This window comes from Hibiscus syriacus, unplaced genomic scaffold (genome assembly GCF_006381635.1).
Source record: "Hibiscus syriacus cultivar Baekdansim isolate YM2019G1 unplaced genomic scaffold, ASM638163v2 tig00111088_pilon, whole genome shotgun sequence".
In the NCBI taxonomy this organism is placed as follows: Eukaryota; Viridiplantae; Streptophyta; class Magnoliopsida; order Malvales; family Malvaceae; genus Hibiscus; species Hibiscus syriacus.
The window spans coordinates 2,477,334-2,498,164 of NW_024062978.1; the positions used below are offsets into that span (position 1 = coordinate 2,477,334).

Sequence of the window (20,831 nt, forward strand, 5' to 3'; positions counted from 1 at the left end):
TATTGGTTTTGAGTAATATAATATATAAGCATCTTCATTGTAACGATATAAATTGGTCGAATAACAGCATATTTATTATGATTTTGTAGCATGAAACCTTCATCACATGCATGAATGATGTGGACTTCTTTATCACAGAGGTTGTTGAGAAATCCATCTATTAAACATGGCAAAACATTCCTGGGGATTGTACTCTGGAGGCGTATGACCTGCACCCTGCAAAATCCCAAACTCGTTTTCTTCAAAATGTGTGCCAATTAAATAACATTTTTCATTCGCAAACTATTTGGAATCTTGCCTTTACAGTTGCAAATGTAAAGCCATTAGCGTATTCTCTCGAGTATCTGTAAGAACCAAAGCATCAAGAAAACAAATAAGTTCTTATACATACGCAAAACAGAATCCAGTAATAATTATAGGCTTACCCTCCAACTTGACCATCAACAAACCATGGCCTCCAATCAGAGACGATGGAGAGATTCAGGGACTTAATCCATGATTCTGTTCCCACGTATGGAACAACTTTGTCATGATCACCACTGGAATGAAATTAAGATTCAGCACCAGCTAACGTACACAGAAGAAACAGAATGGCTAGAGCAGTAAGCAAACAAAAATATAACCTGAATATTAGAGCTCGATAACCTCTTGAATTGAGACGTAGATGATAGCTTATAGCACTCGGAACATCATAGTCATAGTCCATGCTCAGGTTACATCTTACCCATTCATTGATTGTTCCCTGGTATTCAACATCAACATTACACTAATTTTAACTCAGCTATGTTGTTTTTGCTGTTGGTGTAAAGCTTTAATTCTTACCTTTCTGATGTGGAGTGCTTTCTGGACGTTGACATCACTTGCCCAAATTTTCATAAGGTAACAATAATAGTTCTGTAATATGTCTTAATCAATCAACAGTTCAATTATCATGACAAAGTTCGTACATTTTTGGAGTGACATAGCAAGTGCAAGAAAATTTACTCGACATCCAAATTGAGGGTATCCAGTTGACATACGCAAGATACCCATTTCTGAAAATTCGGAAGGGCATTTAGGCTCCGAGATATGCACCTCGTTTATGCTTGCGGTGCACTAGAAAAGCAAAAGCGAAAACTGTTGTTAGTCTATTCTGGATAACAGAGAGAAAGAAGTTAGGAATTACCAAAAATTTATCCTACAAGAAACAGGTTCATTTGCTTATCTACCTCTGAGATAGCCTGAAGATCATTTGCACACCTTTCGTTGCCAACTTGTACATATTCTCCTTGACAATTCCTGTTGGCTGACTGCAAGATGAAAGAATTCTCATGATCATATACACGGTTTCCATATCAGAAGCATTAGAAGAAGGGAATAACCTCGTAAAGTTCATCAGAGATGAGTGCCATTCGATTGTAATATGGAATCTTTGAGTTGCCTTCAAACTTCCCATCTGCAAATGGATTCCCAAGAAAATAACCCTGAAACAGGAATTGTTGTAGCATTCCGGAATCCAGAAACCCACATTTGTAAAATGAAATTTGATAGAAGAGCATTTACTTTGAGATTTACTACTGGTATGCCTTTGTCTTCATTATCTGAAGCAGAATGAATAACCTGGTTATTGCCCCAACCGATTAACAATATATAAAATACAAGTCTTAAGGAGACAAACATGTAGCTACCATCTGATATTGCTAGAGCAATGATAGGTACAATCATGCCGGAGTATGAGCCACCGCCTATATAAAGTGGATTAGTGATGAACTTGGGATGACTCTGCAACCACTGAACAAAAAAATGATATGTTTGGTTATACAAGGAGTTCTTGGGAACAATTCTTTCTTAACTTGAAAATTTTATTGATCATTTTGCAAGATTTTAGCAGCTGAGATCTGTAAATACCTTCCTCAGAAAATTAAAACAACTAATAGCATGTTTCATATCCCCGGTCTTGAAACCATGCGGCGTCCTTGAATAAGAGAATCCGGTACCAACCGGAGCATCTAAGAAGATTATACTTGAAACCTACAAAGTTGTCAATGATGTTCACAAAACAAATATCAGCAAATGGAAATAGGAGGCAGAGTATTACTATATGGTTTATAGCAATTAGACCTAAAAGATTTCACCTTGGTCCATGCATACTGGTTCTGGAAGAAAGTAGGTAAGCTGCCATTGTACTCCACCATGTTAAAACGCAAGGGGCCTAAATTAGCACCGTAGCACATATTAGTGCGCTTATTGCAGGATGTCCTAGGCAGGAAATGAACAAACAGATTACCTGTTTCAAAGAAAAATCCAGAAAGACTAGAGCAGCCAGGGCCTCCAGTGATCCACAGCAAGAGAGGATCCTCAGCTGGGTTGCTTTCAGATTCAATAAAATAGTAGAAAAACTCCACATCATCCACCCCCATGTATCTGATACACATTAAATTAACTAACTCGTTATGACCAGTGCTATGAGATTAAGAAATGAAATCTCTGTTACGAATCAGATTTAAAATATTCATATCGGAGAATGTGTGAGGTACAATGATTAAAGGAAAAGATTAGCAGAAGAGTCAGAGAAGTTTACCCGGTTTCAAGCCTGAAAGGAAGTGCTGCATTAAATCCAGGAAGAGAATTGACCACTGAAAATGAAACTGCAGCACCACACCAAATCATTACAAACGCCATGCAATAGAAGCATGCAACCTTCAAATATTTTATCAACATCTTTGCACCTCCTCAGCTTAACAACAAAGATAAACCTTTTTTCAAACAAAAGAACAAAGCTAAATCTGAAGTCTTAATTCTGAACTTATTACCTAATTTTTCTATTCATATAAATAAGGTTTAATATAAAAAAAATAAGTGCTCAAACTTTACAATCCTTCCTATTTAAGTGTTTAAATTGATTTTTCTAATCCATGTGTCTAATGTTACAAATATTACTATTTTTAGTGTCCAAGTGTAACGACCGTTAAAAAAACTTATTAACTAAGACGTGTTGTATTTTGATAAATTTAAAGATTTTATTTAAAATAAATTACACACGGTAGCATTCACTTGTAAAAAACAATCAATTTTCAAAGTTGAAGATTAGGATGCATTCAAAATTTTCCATTTCCTGTCAAAATGGATTTCTGTATTTATTTACCTCTATTTGCCAAGTCTAACTATAGAAAAAAAAGTATGTGGCAAGGTGTATATCATTAATGCAATAATAATAATCCATGGTATAAGGAAACTTCATAACTACAGTTACAGACAGGCACAACTCAAGCTTCCATTCTTGCCTATGCATTTCTTTATTACCATAACTGTTGGACAGCTAGAGTAGAATACAAAGAAAACAGATAAAATGTTACGACTGGTTACTATGAATTTCTTACCATGATCTCCGAGTCTTTGTTTATCAAAAGGTTTAATTATTTCCTTATATATCTCTTTCTTTCTTTTTAATCCAACTCATTTCTAATAATGTTTAATTATGGATCATCTTCTCTATCTAGCATTCAAAATCAAATCCATAAAAAAATTAAGGTAGTTTGGTTTTATAAAATATAAGTTATTTTCATTTTTATTTTATTAGAAAATAGAAAACTTCAAAGAAAATATATTTGATTGTAAAATTAGAAAATGAATTCAAGAAAAAATTAACAAAAATAAGTAAAAATACGAAAACATACGAAAGATGTTTTTAGTATTTTTATTAAATTTGTTTTGTATGACATCTCTTTTGTATGATATGGCAAATCTGGTTAGATTATGCTTCTATTGAGGACGTTTAAAGATGATCATAATCTTCACAGATGAAATAGTTTAGTAGATGAATTCAATCTAAGTCAGTTGCCTGGGAATTGAACTCTAAAGATGAAATTTTCTAATTTTTGGTGACACCCAAACTATAACAGGTTTTTCTTAATGATCTTAAAAAATCTTAAATCTGAATACCTAGGAAATTAATGTAGTGTCATCCTAAGGTAAGTGTAATAAAATTGAGCTATTTTGCTAAAGCAATTAGTTATAAAGGTAACTCAAAAACCCTGGTTTTATGAATATGTTATATTCAAACCATGACATTAATCAGACACTTGATAATTCAGTGTTTGCTCTATCATGGTTGTCAAGTCGAAGATTTTGTGATGACATGAATCCTTCAGCTATGCCAAATAAAGACAAATGGAATTAAATTTAATAAAATCCAAGGAAACAACAAAGTTTAAAGTTTGAATTAATAAGGAGTTTTGGTGAAAATGAACTAAGGGAGTTGAGAAACACTATTGAAGTCAACTTCATACAAGCACTAAGGAATTCTATTTTTAGATCAATATTTCTGCATTGCCTCTACTAAAGGAGTTTATGAAGCTTGAACAAATGGACGATTTTAGAGAATTGAAATAGAAATATTCTAAAATGCCTACTAATTGATTATTCTAGTTGTGTCAATTTTTTCACATCCGATTAGAAGGCAAAGTCGAGAATGAGGGGCATGCCATAGTCACAAAGACCAAGAAGAAGGATAACTCAATGAACGAACCCATAAAAAATTTAGGGAGCTAACCCAAAATCAGCCCATCAATCCTAAAACTTGTCAAAGAGTTATTACTTTGAAAAATTAAAAGAGCATTTGATTCTTTTGATATTCCGTGAACTCATGTTTTGTGATTTGCTTCAATTGTGAATCTAAAAAGGGGCATTATTTTGTTTATTCAACAAATTTTTAAATGAAGAAAAATACTTTCAAACAAAATAATTTCCCTGAAAATGTACGTTAGAAATTTAATAGAGGTCTGTCAGACTTAAAAGCCCAAAATCAGAAATTGAGGAAAAAAGTTGAGTGTTAGGAGCAATGCTTACGGGGTAAAAGGAACATTTAGTTGCAAATAATTATAGGGGTACACCTTGGTGTGATCAAGTAATGAAGACAAATAAATCAAGAAGAGAATCAAGACTGTTGATGTATCTTTTCATCACCATTAATAAAAAAAACATGCATCAACATGCACATACATGATTTTGCATCTTTTCATTAAACATCCATCATCATGTGTAACATAAGATCTTTGAATTCCCCTTATGTGAGGATGAATTTAGAATTTCTTGTGAAATCCTGACTTTCTTAAGAATATTTTCTCCTCTCATGAGGATAAATTCAAAAAAAAAATTTATTAAAGGGTTAAAAACGAAAGATTAATTTCATCTTGACATTCATAAAAACATTCAAGATAATTGCATTCACACATGTACAAGTTTACTATAGCTATTTAATCAGAATGATGAGACTTTAAAGATATAGGAGCGCAATCAAGAAAGAACATAATGAGTAAATCATTCAAGGATAACTAGATATTTTCAATAAGAAGGAACAATGTCATCTTTAAATTCGACATCTTCAAGTAGAATAACAAATCATTTGTTTAACTTTGAGATTGTTTTATTCGAAATAAATATTTTATTTCCTTTGAGATAGTTTCCCTTGAAACAAATTACGTCTCACTCGAGACAGTTTCCCTTGAAACACAAACTTTAATATCATTTCACTCAAAAGAAATCTTATCTCACATGATATTAGTTTTTTTAAAACAAAATTCCATCTCACTTGAGACAGTTTCCCTTTAAACACAAATTTTAAGATCGTTTCACTCAAAAAAATTATCTTGCTTAAATTTTTTTTTCTTAAAACAAATTTCATCTCACTTGAGATTGTTTTACCTGAAACAAAATTTTATCTCACTCGAGATAGTTTCCCTCGAAACTCAAACTTCAAGATCATTTTACTTAAAAAAAGAAAATATTATCATGTTTGAGATTGTTTTTATTTGAAACAAAATTTCATCTCACTTGAGACAGTTACCCTTGAAACACAAACTTTAAGATCATTTCACTCAAAAGAAATCTTATCCCACTTGAGATTGTTTTTCTTAAAATAAATTTTATCTCACTTGAGATCATTCCCCTTGAAACAAAATTTTATCTAGCTCGAGATAGTTCCCCTCAGAACATAAACTTTAAGATCATTCCACTTAAAAAAAATTATCTCACATGAGATTTTTTCTCTTGAAACAAAATTTTATCTCACTCAAGATAGTTTCCCTAGAAACATAAACTTCAAGATCATTTCATTCAAAAAAGAAAATTTTATCTCGCTTGAGATTGTTTCTCTTAAAACAAATTTTTTCCTCATTCAGAACAATTTTTTGGGACTTTCCTTAAAATCGCTTCCTTTGAAAGTCGAATTTCATATCCTTTGAGATAAAAATATCATTTTCAGTCACACATGAGACAACATCATTTCTAAAAAAATAATAAATAAAAATAAATTCTCAAAGGTACTAATTAATGATAATTGTGCCTTTTAGTAGAACAAAAAATATGGGATTGAGGCAAACAAAATGAGAATATTTTCAAGCACAAGGTTCTTAATCTTGAGGTCGTGAGATCGAGTCCTATGGAGGGAGTTTCATAATTTGGAGGTCTCCTACGGAAGCTACTCTCAACCTAGTGTTGGGGGCAACCTACTATCTTACCTCCCCTTACCCCATTACATATGGGAACAAGGGACAACCATTGTTTCAAGCACAGATGGGGCATATAATTCAGTCGAAAGATGGAGGGATAAATCAATAGAAAATTGAATAGGGACATTGGTGCTATAAAATGGAGTTACAATCAAATCAAACAAAATTAAGTCATTATTAGTCTTTGTCGTGATCTTGTTTCTACAATAATGAATAGAGAGATAATTGTAATATCCTAATTTTGTCCAAAAATCTCTAAACGAAGCAGTTAGAATAATTCGGATCGCACGAATAGATTAAATCATTGTTCAAGCTCATTAATATTCAAAAGTTGGGTTCATTATTAAGTTAAGTTGGATTAAAGAATTTCAAGGGCTCATCAAGTGTTCCATGGAGGATGCGAATGGACTGCTTTCAATGGAAGATACGTATAAAATTAAATTTTGAAGGGGTGGTTAAATGATTGGAAGTTAAAAGTACGTTTAAAATAAAATATACATGCACATGTGAATCCTAAAAATTATGTGACTAAAATTAAAAATATATATATGCTCATACCCAAATTTAAATGTCAAATTAAAGTTAATTACAAGAACAATTCAAACACAAACCAAGTACAAAGGCAAACAAAAGCCCTTTTACAAATCAAACCCAATACCTTAATCCATTTACAACTACCCAAAACTCAAATGATCGACAGTCCAAGTCCCCAAACCCTAAAGAAAATTATCAGAAACCCTAAGATTTTCTTTGCTACAACCGCCACCTTCGACTATAACTCCTCGTATTACAGCTGCCAGACAACACGCCAGTAGATCACTCGTGAGAACCCAACAATGGTCCCAAGTTGTAAAAATTCAAGCACACAAGCACAAATAAGACAAAAATTCAAGTTGTAAAAATGATTTTTTATTATTTTGTAAATGCAATCTGGAGTGTTTATAAACCCCAAAAGAGTATTTGTAAAGGGGTCTTTCCCATTCGTAAGAAACCAAAAAGAAGTATAAACAAAGAAAAAAACATAAGCAATAAACTCAAACATTTTTAAGGTTTATTTCAATTTTCTATTAACCCTTTCTTTTGATTTTCAAAGCGAAACAGAGAATAAGAAGAAAGGGAGAGTGTTTGTTACCTTAGTCGTCACTTGAGATCCTCACCGAAAGTGGAGATGTCGAGAAGTCGAACGGGTCAGAAGAGTTAGAACTTTTGGGGGTCTCAATTCCTTCATTGTAGGGTTTTACAATACGATGTTTCATTTTGGTTATTCGATCCAATAAATTGCTAAATTTGACTAGGATTAATATTAGAGCCTTCATTTTAGGTTTAATTTTAATATAGTCCTTTAATTTAAGAGAATTTCTGATTTAACCCTCATATTTATGCCTCCATTTTAGTTATTCGAACCAATAATTTGCTAAAATTTATTAAAATTAATATTAGAGCCTATATTTTAAGGTTTGATCATTTAGATTCTTTAAAAATCATAATTTGACACTTTTGTTAGAAAGAAGCCTTAATTAATTCACCTAGTGTAATTAGGTTTAATAATCGGTTGTCTGATTGCATATTACGATTTAGAAATAAGGCAATGTTAATTGCTTGGGAAAAGCTTTGCAAAGCCAAAAGAGATGGCGGTATGGGATTTAGGGACCCCAAGAAATTCAATATTGCGCTGCTGGGGAACCAAATTTGGCGGTTCATCCACAAACCTGAATCTCTTACCTTTCGAGTTAAAGCCAAATACTTCCCCAATTCGGAGTTCTTGGATGCAACAATTGGATATAACCCTTCTTTTACGTGGTCAAGTATCTTCAAGGCCAAAGAAGCTCTCAAAAAGGTTTATTTAAGAGAATTGGATTTGAAAGTGAGGCAAAAGTTTTTTATGATAAGGGGGAGTTCTAAACCTACATCACTTGTAACAGATTACTTTGACAACCCAATCTCCCCATACAAATGTAGGGATTTCATGATTCCAGGATTTCTACGTTGGGACACTGCTAAAGTTTTGCATGTTTTCTCTCGGGATGACGCCCGAGCTATCCTTGGAACTCTCATCTCTCCAACTAAGGACTGTATTATTTGGGAGCACCATAACACCGGCTGCTACACAGCAAAATTTGGGTATAGTTGGCTCCTTATGAAAGCAGGCACGAGTAGGGATAGATCCAAAATCTGGAGAACGCTTGCCAAGCTTCCCATCTCTCCTAAAGTGAAGATTTTCTGGTGGAGAACGTGCTATGATGCACTGCCTATGGGAAAAAACTCGTTGCTTCTTCCATTGGAATAGCCACTTGTCCCATGTGCCAATTGGAAGATGAAACAACAATCCATGTCCTCAAAAACTACCCCAAATCAAGGTCTATCCTCACCCTTTCTGGGTTTAACCATTCGATTGTTAGCATGCAAACAGATTCCTGCAAAGAATGACTCGAACACGCAAGCAACTTGCTGGACAGAGTGGGATTTGCTCGGATGGTCATTCTTCTTTGGAACCTTTGGAATAGGAGGAATATTTGGGTCCATGATGAAGAACTCCAAGTCGATCGTGAAGTTGTGTGCAAAACGTAGGAGATGGTAGCAAGCATCACAACAGTGACAAAGTTTTCAAACCACTATAATCTGAATCATCTACCACCTATTAACGCTCAGTGGTGTCACCCAGAGATAGGCAAGGTCAAAATTAACGTGGATGGAGCTTTCTTTGACAACACAAGAGTGGCAACGCTAGGCTTTGTTGCTCGAGACTACCACAGAATGGTGATTGAAAGACATGCTCGTAAACTGGACGCTCCCCAAACAGCCGAATCAGCTGAAGCGGTAGCCTTCGTCCATGCCGTTAGATTTGCAATCGAAAACGAATGGGATTAAGTCACCATCTAAGGAGACGCAATCGAGATAGTTAACCGTTTGAATAATCGCAGAGAAGACATTTCGGTGGTTGGCATGCTTCTAAATGAGGTTCACGAAGGTTGGCAACACATCCAAATTTCAAGTTTTGCTATAGTCCTCGCAATGCTAACAGAGTGGCACACATGCTAGCTTCTAGGGCTATATCGATGCTAAACCAATTATGGTTCTTTTTCGTTGAACCTGATGTATTAAGAATCTTGTATTTGGATGCTATTGGTATTTGAATGAATGAAATCCATGAATCTTTCAAAAAAAAAAAAAAAAAGGTATCATGAGACTAATAGTGTATCATCTGCATTATATCCAGGGGTGGATAATGTTGATTTCCGAAGTAAATCAATATTTTATTTTATCAAAACTTTTGCTTGTGCTCTGGGTATTCATTAATGGTCCTGATAAATTGACATCCTTTAAAATTTGCATACATAGTAAATTTTAAATTAAATAAAATGTCAAACTCAAAATTTCCAATTTTAAAACATAGAGTAATCGAGTAAGTATCAATTTTTGGATGTTGTGGGTATTAATCATTCCTTACGCGTAACTAACTCCTAAACCTGATTTCTGATTTCACATACCAAAACACTAATATTTTTTTATAAAATAAAATATTTAGGGTTCACCCACAATATCCAGAAGCCTCTTCGGTACCTTTTTCCTCACAAATTTAAAGCACCTTTTATGTTTGTAAGAGCATGGCTCCTGCTTCTTGGGATAGCATTAGTCATAACCTCCAGGTCATTTTCTTCAAACTCACCAGGCTTGTCTTAATATAAACTTCTGGTTTCAAGTGTGTATGGGCATTACCCATAATTGTATGGGCTTCTGTCTTCATTTTGGCAATAGGAAAACAAATAGCTCCTAAAAAGTTATGATTATGATTTGATTTTAATTAATACACTTCACATACATACATTAATATTATATATATAAAGCTGATTACTGCTGGGGAAAAAAACATTTTTTGGGGTCATGTGACAGTCTATATAGGTAGCATATGCTCATGTGATTCTCTAATGTTTTTAGGTTCATGAAAACTTATATTTAAAACTCAGTTTAAACCCCTTTCTTGATTTCACCCCACTTGATTATTTGTCGGATAAAGTCATTGAATTAAATCTGGGATTTCTCACCCTCCATCTTTAATATACAACCACAAAGCATATGAATCCAAATCAAAATACCTGTCCATCCTTAATAAGCAATTAATCTAATTAATTTCAACCTCATCCTTCAAGTTTTGAAACAACTCAAATCTTTTAATACATCTTTATTATAATTCAATGTAAACCTAAATCCATTATATTCCTTTAAAAAAATAATTTTCAGCACCCACTACCAACTAACTCTTTGAAATCCTGGCTAAACACTACCCGATTTTCAAACCCTAATTACACACCATATATGATATGATAGTATACATTTATTTATAAACTTTGATAGGTATATGAACATTTGATTTGATTGACTTAAATCAAACTTAATCATATTTGATTTAATCACAATAAGTTAATAGTTTCAACTCATATAATTTAATCGTAAAATTAACCTAACCTAGAATTGACTCAAATAAATAATTAAAAAATAATTTGATGTTAAATTAGATATAAAATTTTAAAATATAATTAAATTTATAACTTGTAAATTATAATTATAATTTTCTATTTAACCTACAACATTCATTTTCAACTTGAAGGTTTTAAGAGTAGAGCAAGTTGATATTGTTGTATATAAGTCTAGTCAAAATTTTGGTTAAAGGAAGTAAGTATATGGATATTAGGATTTAAGGTTAAAGGTTTAATCAATTTGAATTTGATTATATGCATCGATTCAGTTGGTTATTATTATTATTTTTCAAAAAAATTAAATCTAATCTTACTTAGAAGGGAAAGGAAAGAGAGATTTAAAGGGATGGAATGAGAATAATCTTAATGGGTATAAAGTCTATGACCTAGACGAATATGAGAGAATAAATATGAGTAAACCGAACATATATACTTGCTCTTCAATTTGTTAAACTTAGATTATTTATAATTATTTTCTTTTACTATTATATTATAATGAGATAGTTAATTTACATAAAATATTTAGGGTCAACTACGCCAGTGGTCACTCATGTTTGGAGTAGTTTTCGTTTTCACCACTTATGTTTAAAAATTTACAAATCGATCACTAACGTTATCGTTTGTTACAAAATGGTCACCTGATGTTAACAGTCGTTAATAAGCGTGACGAAAAACATAGCTGGACCGTTATATACTGACATGGATTGTTGACCGCCACAACTAGACCATTTTGACCGACTCTTCTTCTTCTTCAACCCAACCCCATCTTCTTCCTAAACCCCATCTTCTTCCTCAACCCAACCTCGTCTTCTTCCTTAACACCATTTTGCGCACACACCTTGCAAGACACACTCCCTTTTATCCCCCAAAAACAACCATTTCCCTCCCTTGCCTCAACACCACCATCATGATTTCCCTGCTTTGCATAACTTTAGACATTTTACTGTTGGGACCTTGAGATAAAATAACAGTCCCTTTAGACATTCTACTATACGAACTGCCCCCATAAATACGTAGCAGTGTCCAACCAGCACTTTCTACACGTCTTGACGATTTCGATTTCTTCTTCTTGCACTTAAACATTAGCAGAACTGCAACCACATCCAAACAACAGATAACAAAGCCACCAACAATAAAACCCACCAAAATCCAAATGTTTTTCTTATTAGACTTAGCTTGCAAACCTATAGGATTCACCAACTTCATGATCTAAGCCCCATTTAGAATCGCATTAATTTTCGAAGGAGTGCTCAAATCTGAAGGTCCAACACTCACACGAATAACCCAGAAATGCAAACCTAGAATCACCCAGAGGACTAAACATGATTTCAAGAACTTCACCATCAATTCTCAGCAAAAACTCTTTTAGCACAATATTGTAAGCACTAAAACCACGCAGTAACAAGAAGGCATTAGCCAAAACATCGAATTTCGCAGAAGCCAAGTTGAAATTTTGAGCTATAAATGGAGAGAAATGGGGGCGTACCAAGTGAGTCCCATTCCCGTTCTGCTTGATGTCGAACTCGTAGCTCGACTCGGAGGTGAAACCCGGGCCGTGCGATATAAAATGGGTGAACTCGAAGATGGGTTTCTGTCAGTGAGTGAAACGGATCGCTCAGCCGAGAGGGAAACTGAACTGGGTTTCACTGAATCAGATATGAAGACACGATTATAAAGGGAAGCATTGGCATTTGATCCACAGTTGAGGAGGAAGTTATTTTTAGGGACGAAAGATTTAGTTAAGTAAAGGAGTGAAAGGAAAGTTAGAGCTAAAAATTGAAGCCTTTGAGCATCCATGGAAGGTCACAGAAGAAGGGGATAATGCTTTTAAAGAAACTGGGTAATTTAATGGTGATTTGGCCATGTAAGTTGATGGTTTTTCTGGTGATATATGAAAGTATTTATTTTTGCATAACTTCTATTACCTTGTGTCCACTTTGTATAACTTGTATTTTCATACGTTTGACTAATATTCTTTCTTTTTCTTTTTCCTGTTAATCAGATTCTTTTCTTATCAGGAGTAACCTAATCAAGCAGGGAAATCATGGTGGTGGTGGTGAAGCAAGAGAGGGAAAGGGTTATTTTTGGGGGATAAAAGGGAGTGTGTCTGATGGTGTTAAGGAAGAAGATGGGGTTGGGTTGAGGAAGAAGATAGGGTTAGGTTGAAGAAGAAGAAGAGTCGGTCAAAATGGTCTAGCTGTGGCGGTCAACAATCCATGTCAGCATATAACGGTCCAGCTGTGTTTTCCGTCACGCCTATTAACGGCTGTTAACGTCGAGTGACCATTTTGTAACAAACGATAACGTTAGTGATCGATTTGTATCTTTTTAAACATTAGTGGTGAAAAAAAAACTACTCCAAACATGAGTGACCAATGGCGTAGTTTACTCAAATATTTATTTACATGTTAAATCATAAAATAATTCAATTATAATAATTTTAATGATTAAATTATAAATATATCACTAAAAATATAAAAACTTTGAATTTTGTGATATATGATTCAAAGTAATTCATACATTAAATAAATTCTCGAATAATTGATTTTTTTATAACTCGAAATAATACAAACCTAAATATTTATATAAATTTAATTAACCAATATTAAAGATTTAAAATTACATAAAACGGAGAAGGGAGCTGGAGGACAGGGCTCCCGTAATGTACGTGGCAGGGTGTTATTGGTTAGATCTGGAAGTGGGGCAAGAACAGTCAACGAAAAGACCGAGGCGTGCAGTCAAAGCAAACACTGTCACGGTCAAACGCTTTGCTGGCACTTTACCTAAAATAAACACATAACAATACAAAACACTAATAAAAAAGTTGGCAAGTTGGCCATAATGGCCCCCACGAGGCCAAAGTTCTTTAGCTGAAAATACCAAAACTAAGCACTTAGATTTTATGTATTTAAACATTTTTTATTTTGCTTATAATTATTTAAATAAAAACAAATTGTAACGAATAATGTAAATCAGTGTATTATTGGTTAATTTGAACTATAGTTAGTTTAAAAATTCGCTTTTAGATAAAAGAACAAGCATTATATTTCATCCATTTTCCGGTTTTTCAAAAATCTTTTGCAAATATTAGAAATTGGGAAAATTTTCTCAGGGAAATTAACACCTTTATTAACTGTTAAATTAAAAAAGTACTTAAAGGTAAAGCGGGAAGATTACGGCAAAAAAACAGATATGACTGCACGTGTGGTTTGCGGGTCGGGTGGCTTAATTACCGCTAACTTGGTAATTTTTTTTACTATGGTAAAAGATTTAGGGGGGATATCCATTTCCTTCATCCAAAGAAAATGAAAATAATGCATTGATTTTTAAAATAATCCCGTTTATAATTAATTTTAATAAATTTTCTTAATTTTTTAAAATTTAATTTTTTATCAATCAAACTACTGCCCCAAAAGAAGAGCAGTAGGGGAAGCCTTTGCAGGGCATGGCTTTTCTCTGTTATTCTACATCTCTCTTCTTTTTCTCTCTATTTTCTGGTAAGGCATCTTTTGACAATAGCTTCATTTTCTTAATAATCTTCACTGAATAGTGAAATATTTTCGTGTTTTTCTATCTGAGTGTTTTTTCTTTTCATTTTCCCTAAATTTCTGTACCATATTTGGTTGGGTTTAGGGGAAAAGAGGCTATTTGATTAGCTTTTTTACTATTTTTAACTGTTGATCTTTGACTGCTTTCTTAAGTAGTATCTTTCTTTTCTTGCCTTACTTATTTTTGCTGTTTTGGGGACTTGATGATTTCCAGCAAACCTTTTTTTTCTCTTTCCTGAAGCTTGTAGAATAAGTGGAAGATGGGAGCTTGGTTGTTGTGTGTTTATTAGTGATATTATTGTCATTATGATGAGTGTAAAATGAGGAACTTTTGACCATAGAAAAGAGATCAGGATAAAGCAAAGGGAAAGGGGCATACGTATGTGTGAGCTTGTAGGGGGTGAAGAATAAAAAAAAGAGGTTTTTTTTTTTTTGCTTTATGATTTGTCAATGAGAGAAGAGTTGAGTGGAAAGACACCAAGTTTCGCTCCTTTTTCGTAATGTAGGTTGAAGGCTGCTTGCAAGCGAAGTGAATTTAGAGCTTCTTTTGGGGTAGTGGTGGAGGGGTTTTAAAAAAATCTTTCTTTTTTGGTCCCTTGAGAATCAGTGTTGCTTTAGTGTTTTTAATATTTTGAAGAAAAAAAGGGTGGGTTTCAAAGATGCCTATGTTTCAACCCTCAAAGAGGGACGGGGTTGTTGTTGCTGGATTTGATGGTAGTGGTGATGGGCAAGTTCTAGATCTGGACACTGCTGTTAAAGATGGGGTTTTGGGTGGTGGTGTTGGCGGTGGAGTCATTGGTGCTGCCGTTGGTGAGAAATTGGATCTGAAGAAAATGATTGAGGAGCTTGATTTACCTGAGATACCTTCTGTGTTTATTTGTCCAATCTCTCTTGAGCCAATGCAAGACCCTGTTACTCTTTGCACTGGCCAAACCTATGAGAGGTCCAACATTCTCAAATGGTTCAATTTGGGGCATTATACTTGCCCCACTACAATGCAAGAACTTTGGGATGATTCTATAACTCCAAATAGAACCCTTTACCATTTGATTTGCACTTGGTTTTCGCAGAAGTACTCGCGTATGAAGAAGAAATCCGAGGATGTACAAGAAAGAGTATGTGAGCTTCTTCAGACATTGAAGAAGGCTAAGGGTCAAGCCAGGATTCAAGCCTTGAAGGAGTTGAAGCAAGTTGTGGCAGTGCATGCTACTGCAATCAAGACGGTGGTTGATGAAGGTGGAGTTGCTCTAATTTCATCATTGTTAGGTCCATTTACGTCCCATGCTGTTGGTTCCGAAGCAATTGCCATTCTTGTCAATTTGGAGCTTGATTCAGAGTCCAAAACCAATTTGATGCAGCCAACAAAGATTTCATTGATGGTAGATATGCTGAATGAAGGGTCAGTGGAGACTAAGATCAATTGTACTCGATTAATAGAGAAGCTAATGGAGGAGAAGGAATTTCGCTCGGAGAGCATATCCAGCCATCGGCTATTGGTCGGTCTAATGCGCTTAGTGAAGGATAAGAAGCACTCGAATGGAATCTTGCCCGGACTTAGCTTGCTCAGATCTATATGCTTACATAAACAAGTCATGAGTTTGATTGTGAGTATTGGAGCCGTTCCTCAATTGGTTGAATTGTTGCCTACTTTGGAGCCTGATTGCTTGGAATTAGCCCTTTTCATATTGGACGCATTATCTTCTCTTCCGGAAGGCAAAGAGGCATTGAAGGATTGCGGGAACTCAATTCCGAACATGGTGAGACTTTTGATGAGGGTTTCAGAAAGCTGTACTCAATACGCATTGTCAATTCTGTGGTCTGTATGTAAACTTGCCCCTGAGGAATGCTCCTCAGTTGCAGTAGAAGCCGGTTTAGCAGCAAAGCTGCTTCTAATGATTCAGAGCGGTTGCAATCCCGTCCTGAAGCAAAAGTCTTCGGAGCTCTTGAAGCTATGTAGTCTAAATTATACAGACACCATCTTTATTTCAAAGTGCAAGCTCACAAGGACAATCCAATGACAAGTTAAAAGGTCCTGCCATAATTGGTTCTTGAAACCTTCCAAGAATGAACAATGATTCATATAAGGGCTTTGAGGTATGAATTAGCTCTGGTGTACATATTTTAAGCACTTCAATTCGAGCAATTTGATTCAAAGTTTACTTAAAAGAACACTCATAATGTGGACAAGGAAAAGAAAGCACATTCATGCTGATTATATCGCTCTCTTTTCCGATGCCTTGAAATGAACCCCAAAAGGATAAATGATGTTGAAAAAAAGTTTCATATGGAATGGATTATAGTTGGTGGGGTATGTTGTAGGATGGAATTGTTCTGTTTGTGCTAGACTTTGGAGCTTGCAATCAAAATTGTAATGGACAAAGAATTGCTTTTGCTCCTTTGTGTGGGGAGAAATTAAAAGCTAAAGATAGGGGAAAATGTATTGTGTTTAAATGCGAAACTTCTTATGTTAATTTTGATTAATATGAGGTGATCATAAGATAATATTTGTTTAATTTTTTTAATTAATTGATAATGAATACATACTTTACACAGTTATTTGATTTATAAATGGAACAAGCTCTCTTTTTACAACTAAGGTTGCATAATCGAAAAAGCTACTTATGTTAAGGTCGTGGTTAGGGATGGCAACGGGCCGGGTTCGGGCCGGGTATTAGTCTCCCGTCTCTGTCCTCGTTTAAAAAACCGGTACCCGTCCCCGTTTAAAAAACTGCGGGGATTTAAACGGGGATCCCCGTCGGGTAATCGGGGAAAACCGCGGGGAAACGGGTATCCCCGTTTAGCATAAACAGTTATTTAAACGGGTATTGGGTCGGGTATTGGGTCGGTATTGGGCCGGGAATCGGGCCGGGTATATATATATATATATTTAAATTAAATATATATATTTTATTTAAATTAAATTTATTAATATTATATATATATATATATATATAATTATTTTTAATATTTATCGGGTCGAGTATCGGGGCGGGTAATCGGGTAATCGGGGCAGGGATTATCAAACCCGTTCCCGTCCCGTCCCCGTTTATCATCCCCGATCCCGACCCGTTTAATTCGATTTTTGATTTTTCCCGTCGGTTCGAGTTTTTTTGACATCCCTAATCATGGTAAGTCGGACGTTAGAAAAAAAGGAAAGGTAAAAGAGAGGGTGTTATGCGTTGAACTGTTACTATTCGGGGCGGATCGCTGTCATAGTGGAACGCCTGGGTCCATTTTCATGTAGTCTACATCTCCCTTTGTGGGGGAAATTGAGGACAACACCCATTGTTACCTCTCTTTCAATCACTGTTGTAATGAAATGTTTTCCTGCTCCAATTGTTATTAAATCTCCTATTTGGAATCAGTAAAAAAAAAAGTGAAATTTCTATGTCAATTACAGTGTTCCCCCCCCCCCCCCCCTCAAGTCTTTACAATGCATTTATCTGTTCACAGTTTTGAGAAAAAGAAAAGCCATTTTCCCATCATTTCTCCAAGGGTTTTCTCTATCTGGGTTTGATTCTAACGTGAAAGCAAGGGAAAGGTTTCTCATTTACCTTATCCATCTTTCCTTCAAAAGGAACCTCTGCAAATTAAGGGCCCCATTGGCTATGGCATCTTTGAATAACTTCCGATGTTCAAATCAGTGTCTAAGAGCTAACAATGTTCATCCATCTGTTATGTTATCAAGTTGAGCCTACTGGTGAGCCAATCAACATTTGGAGCTTTTCCCTTTGTCTGTTTGCACGTAGTTATAATATTTTTATCTAACAGTAACAGCGGGCTAATTTAGCCGTCAAATGTGTGGCCTGTGGGGCTCTTGGTAGCACCATTATTAGAAGATGCATTCATTCCAGATAGCGAACAATCATGCATTTTGAAATTACCAAACGATTACGATTGATAATGATTAAGAAATGTGATATTGTCAAACACATAATTTGCCATTGATTACTTACCCTGGTTTTGATTGATAACAAGGTTTTGCATCAGTTTGAATGAGACTTGGGTAGTGAAAAGCTGGAAAAGCATCAGAGTCGCCACCATGCATGCATTGGTGGACATTCATTGTTAAATTTCAGGTTAGTCATCTGAACTTATAAGATCTAAGTGGCCCAGTGTCAAGGATTATGATTTTACTTTGAAGCTATGCTTGTAGAGCAGTTTGACTTGGTCAAAAAGTTGAGGCACCGCCCATGGTACCGCACTGCAAGGCCGCCTTCAATAAGCATTTAAATTCGTTGCGAGAAAAAATGCTATTCATCCATCCATTCATCCACACCTTGTGTTGGCCGGCTATCTTATATTTAAGCGTGAGCAAGGATTATAGACGATTCATTTCAACAAACACGTACATCATACAACAGCTGCTCTTCACTGCATATCAAGAAGCAAAAGAAAACTTTTTATCCCATTTGAATTGTTTTCTGTCTGATTCCCAACTTTTCCTCTTAACGGGGATAAACAATCAAACTCAAATATATATTTTTCAGTACACTTATCGATATCTAATTCATTAATTGATTAATTTAGTTTATACATTACAAAAGATTACTATAATCAAAGATTTAAATTGCAGTTACGGTCGCATTTTCGATTGCATTGCGTTTATCGCGGTTGCAGAGATAGTGAGCCCTATTAAATATTGCAAGTATCACGGTCATACAATAACTATAACAGACGACACCTCTACCACTATATAACAAGCGCTATTATGTGTGGTTTTCCGCTATTTAAGTCTCTAATCATAATAACCCTTTTAACACAACTTATTTTATTCGTAACGTCATCTTATTATATTCACATTATCAAATTCTATTCATAATTTCAAAGATACAAATTAAATTATGAATAAAAATATATAAATTATTTAAATTAAAAAAATTAAAAATATGTTTCTCTTCTAATATCTTTTCGCATGGACAAAAACAGAATTTTATATTAGAGGAAGCGGATTTATAAAATTTTAAGAATAAGATTAATTTTAAAATATTATGAGGACAAAAACAAGTTTTAATAGAAAATATCTAAAATATATACAAATCTTAAAATTTTAGCCCCACCTTTTTCCTTCAACCCATCCCTATTTTCCCATTCTATCTTTGATCGTTAGAATAAAATTCTATATATAAAATGATTACATTAAAAATATTTAAATCGATTAATTGTATATTTATCTCAAAATAAACTAAATCATTTAAAATCATTAAATATAATCAGAGGTAAATTAATTAAATATAGGGTATAGTAATGGTCACTGAACTTTTCTAAAGCTTTCATTTAGATCTTCTAACTTTTAAAACTTACAATATAGTCCTCCAACATTTAGTTTATTTGTAATATGGTCCCCTAACATTTATTCTATTTGCAATATGGTCCCCGGTTGTTTGGCGACGTTACACTACCGTTAGTAAATTTGTAATATGGTCACTGAACTTTTCAGGCGCTTGCATTTAGGTCCACCAACTTTTAAAACTTGCAACACAGTCCTAAATTTCATTATAAATCCCAAATTTCTTTTCGATCTCGAATTTCCTTTTTCGCTTCTCTCTTCTCATTTCCAGCGTAACTTTTCAGTCGAGGATGCATGAGAAATTCCAATCTAACTTTGAATTATGTGGAGGTGTTGCCTTGAATAAGGGTTCATTGAGAGAATAACCGACCAAGTGACTATCAGGACCATCAACGATTCAAGGTGTAATGTTAGATACATGTCATCTCAGGTGAAGTATAGATGTTCGATGAAATGCTTGTGAGAAAAAAATGGGGTTAGAAATGAAGAGTTAACAAATACTACTAAGATGAACTAAGTATAGTTGTTGAAAGTCACCAACAAAGCTAGAATTATTTTGTATAAATGACATATAATAATTTCTTCGTTTAATCCTTGTGCTTAAAGATTTTCCAACAGATGATCAAATATAATGAAATCTCAAACAGCGCATTCACCTCTCAGTCTCTTTTGCAACTCGAAAGGCATCATGACAGGGTCAAGTAGTTGGACCAAATATACTACCCTGTCATGATACCTTTCGAGTTGCGTGCATGCATAATTGTATTCTAAAGCTATAATTCAATACAATTCAACTATAAAATTTTCAAAACATGTAAAAAAATTAATTCGTTTATAATATATCGGATTGAGCCTGACGATTTCACTATGTCGATACTCGAAACCAATTCCCTAATTTAAAGAAAAACCAAACAAGATGATCAAAAAAATTAGCCTAGGACCCTATTTCACTTCTATTTTGATGCACTAAATATATTTCATAAGGAGTATTAAAAGTTTTGATTAAGAAAATTAGATGGTTTTGGTTCAA

General features: G+C 34.3%; 2 protein-coding genes across 2 annotated transcripts; one reads left to right on the forward strand and one right to left on the reverse strand.

The window, feature by feature from the left end:
* Positions 1 to 132: 132 nt before the first annotated feature.
* Positions 133 to 2,771, reverse strand: LOC120152393 (serine carboxypeptidase-like 7). Its single transcript, XM_039164615.1, has 14 exons — positions 2,561 to 2,771; positions 2,267 to 2,403; positions 2,115 to 2,191; positions 1,888 to 2,010; positions 1,668 to 1,770; positions 1,543 to 1,580; positions 1,362 to 1,463; positions 1,209 to 1,289; positions 985 to 1,095; positions 823 to 894; positions 624 to 742; positions 426 to 539; positions 299 to 344; positions 133 to 216 (listed from the first exon to the last, which is right to left on the reverse strand). Exons 1-14 carry the CDS (start codon positions 2,698 to 2,700, stop codon positions 133 to 135), a joined length of 1,347 nt encoding a protein of 448 aa, XP_039020546.1. The 5' UTR covers positions 2,701 to 2,771.
* An 11,592-nt stretch (positions 2,772 to 14,363) lies between these two features.
* LOC120152472 (U-box domain-containing protein 30-like) lies at positions 14,364 to 16,957 on the forward strand. Its single transcript, XM_039164691.1, has 2 exons — positions 14,364 to 14,460; positions 14,753 to 16,957. The coding sequence occupies exon 2, from the start codon at positions 15,171 to 15,173 to the stop codon at positions 16,527 to 16,529; it is 1,359 nt and encodes a 452-aa protein (XP_039020622.1). The 5' UTR covers positions 14,364 to 14,460; positions 14,753 to 15,170; the 3' UTR covers positions 16,530 to 16,957.
* Positions 16,958 to 20,831: the final 3,874 nt, after the last annotated feature.